The sequence below is a fragment of the Echinops telfairi genome, unplaced genomic scaffold (assembly GCF_000313985.2).
Source record: "Echinops telfairi isolate 266 unplaced genomic scaffold, ASM31398v2 ScPeMD7_5592;HRSCAF=6446, whole genome shotgun sequence".
Lineage (NCBI taxonomy): Eukaryota > Metazoa > Chordata > Mammalia > Afrosoricida > Tenrecidae > Echinops > Echinops telfairi.
In genome coordinates, this window is record NW_022109491.1 from 12,113,981 (window position 1) to 12,116,913 (window position 2,933).

Here is a 2,933-nt window from a genome sequence, read left to right on the forward strand (position 1 = left end):
CAGTCGGCATCATTGCCTCTGTTTTGTGAGGTGGAGGATTTCATGGACTGGTGTTGGGTTAATGGGTTAATGTTGGACTTGTGGGCTTGGGCAGCATTGGGTTGGCATGTTTTCGTGATGCAAACTTTCTTTACATAAAACTCTCTTATACATGAGTTGCTGTGGATTTGTTTCTCCAAAGTACCTAGACTTATACACCATTTTAGGGCTTTGTTGGCCAATTTAAAGGTTTGGGCTAAATAATAGATAATAAATAGAGGAATCTATTGCAGGATTTGCAGAGAGGAGAGATGTGATCTGATTTATGTGTTTTTAACTTGACAAGTGCTGGTTACTATATGGAAAATAAACCCATTACCAGCAGGTATGATCATATTTAATGGCTGTGAAAAGTGGTTGGATTCTGGGTATGTTCATGGATAGAAGTGTTCTGCTAACAGTAGATGAGGTGTAAACAGGGAAGGCATCAAGGATCACTCTAAGGTGTCTCTTCAGCAATTGAAAGAAGCTTATCGTTGCCCTATTGCTCTTAATCTTGTTTTTAATGTTACTGCAAATCTTCATATTTGTGTGTTTTTAAACAACATACCAAATCTCCCAGTGACTTTTCTGGTCCCTCTTTGTTCCCATCGCCACCCAAGTCAACATCTGTCCATCCCCACTCTGTTACTTCCCTTCCCCGCCCACCCCAGTCTGTTCCTTTTGGTAAAAGATAACCTTTTCTTGATTTTTGAAAAAATTGTAATAGTCTCACAATATCTGTCCTTTTGTGATTAATTTCTCTCCATATAATATCCTTCAAATCCGTCCATGTCAGGAAGTGTGTCATAGTTTCATCATTCTAAGGATGTGAAGTGTTCCATTGTGTGGGTATACCAAAGCTTGTCAACCCCTTCTTCCAGAACCATTCTTCATCGATGGGCATTTCGTTGTTTGCATCTTCTTGCTGTTGTGAATCGTACCACAAAGAACTTGGGTGTGCCTTCCCACTGCTTTTGTGATTACACACAGCGAAGCTCTCACCAGATACTAGAGCTCGATAATGTCAGGCATTGTTCTAGGTCTTGACATCCTCTCATTCTTCACATGTTAACCCTGTTTGGGCAAGTGGTATTGTGCCTGTTTTTACAGATGAGAAAACTTAGCCTTTTTTTTTTAAATCATTTTATTAGGGGCTCATACAACTCTTATCACAATCCATACACACATCAATTGTATAAAGCGCTTTTGTGCATTCATTGCCCTCATCATTCGCAAAACATTTCCTCTCCACTTAAGCCCCCAGCATTAGGTCCTCATTTTCCCCCTCCCTCCCGAGAAAACTTAGCCTTTAAGAAGCATAGCAGCTTGGGCCAAACCATACAAAACTGGTAAAACCCACATGTGGCACTACCTATTAAAAAAGCAGAGATAGTTCCTAAGGGCCAGCCTGTGAGACTGGGCTGCCCCAGTGGTTCCAGCTGCAGAATTCCTGTCTTGGTGTGGCGTGATGACCTCACCTATTACAGCAACACAAGCAGTTCCTTAGCCATATGGAAGAGTGACTCACAGGACATCATTCAACTGTGCTCAGGAGCTGATTTTAGCTGAGTCCGGGTATCTCTAAGCATCTTGTTTTTAAATGATGCTCTCTGTGTGATAGTTACCAACATTTATTGGGTACTTAATTGTGTTTTAGACAGTGTCTTGAGTGCTCATTGAATGTAGCAGCAGCAGCTATGACTGAGCCTTACAGATGGAGAAATAGGTTTAGATCATGTACATTGGCAGAGGCCAGGTCTGGCTCCAGTGTCTTATGCTGTTAACCACTTATTCTATCGTTGCACACACCCCCGCCCCCCCCAATTATATTCTCAGTTGAAACCTTTCAAAGTTTAATTTTCACTGGACTTTATATTTAGACTTCTCTTGCCACACCTCTTGTCATGAAGGAGTCAGCTAAAAGCCTCCAATGTCCACGGTGTACTTGTTGCAGGTGCCATGCCTCTGCGGTAGTGCGTCATGTTTGCTGTGTGGCTGCTGCCCCAGTAGGAAGAATTCTACTCTGACCCGCGTCACCTATGCCATCATTCTCCTCCTGGGCACTGTTGTCTCCTGGATCATGCTGACTGAATGGATGGAAACGCATCTGAAGAAAGTAAGTGGGAGAATTCCTTGACTTGACTGGTTGCGTTGTGAATTTTTTTGTATTTTTCCAAATAGTAGATCTAGTTGATGTGCAATATAATTAGTGACTTCTTTGCCATTAGGAGACCCACATCAAATTCAGTGTAATTGTTGGGATCTTGCAGTGCTTGTGGATAATCAGAAAGCAGAGTGTGTAGCTGAGTCCTTTCCAGAAATAAAGGTAGTGAGGGTGCACATCTTGAGATTCTGATCTGGCAATTCACAGAAAGGCTGTAAGAATGCCCTGCACCATTTCTTTCTGATGTGTTGACAATGTAAACAGCACAGCTAGACTAGCCTGGGCCTTTAGAAGGAGGAGGCAGTTAAAGCTGGAGAGTCACGGACCACCTGGCAGTTGGCCTGCTCCGTTCTATGAGTCCAGGTTCTCCTACATTGGGGCAATCTGTGTTGAAATGTGAATGATCCCACAGGATTGAAATGACTCTCTTTAGATTCCTGGATTCTGTGACGGTAGCTTTAAAATCAAGACGACTGATGCCACCCAGGAGGAGAAGGACTGTAGCGTGCTGGTCAGCTACAAAGCTGTGTACCGGGTCAGCTTTGCCCTGGCCATCTTTTTCTTCAGCTTCTTTCTGCTCACGTTCAATGTAAGGACGAGCAAAGACCCTCGAGCGTGGGTGCACAATGGGTATGTAGGGTTCCTTACTAACTTGGTATGTTGGGTATGCCTTCTCTCTCGGGCACTTAGTGTTGCCCTTCTGTGCCTCATTTTTTAATTTAACATCTATCAGATGGCTCAGACACTG

At 43.3% G+C, this 2,933-nt stretch overlaps 1 protein-coding gene across 1 annotated transcript in view; it reads left to right on the forward strand.

Annotated features, from left to right (window-relative positions):
* Window positions 1-2,933, forward strand: part of SERINC3 (serine incorporator 3) — a 19,217-nt gene that overhangs the window by 3,550 nt on the left and 12,734 nt on the right. The window contains exons 2-3 of the mRNA XM_004698004.2: window positions 1,976-2,137; window positions 2,619-2,815. Coding sequence (XP_004698061.1) covers window positions 1,976-2,137; window positions 2,619-2,815 — 359 coding nt within the window. The remainder of the gene's footprint in view (window positions 1-1,975; window positions 2,138-2,618; window positions 2,816-2,933) is intronic.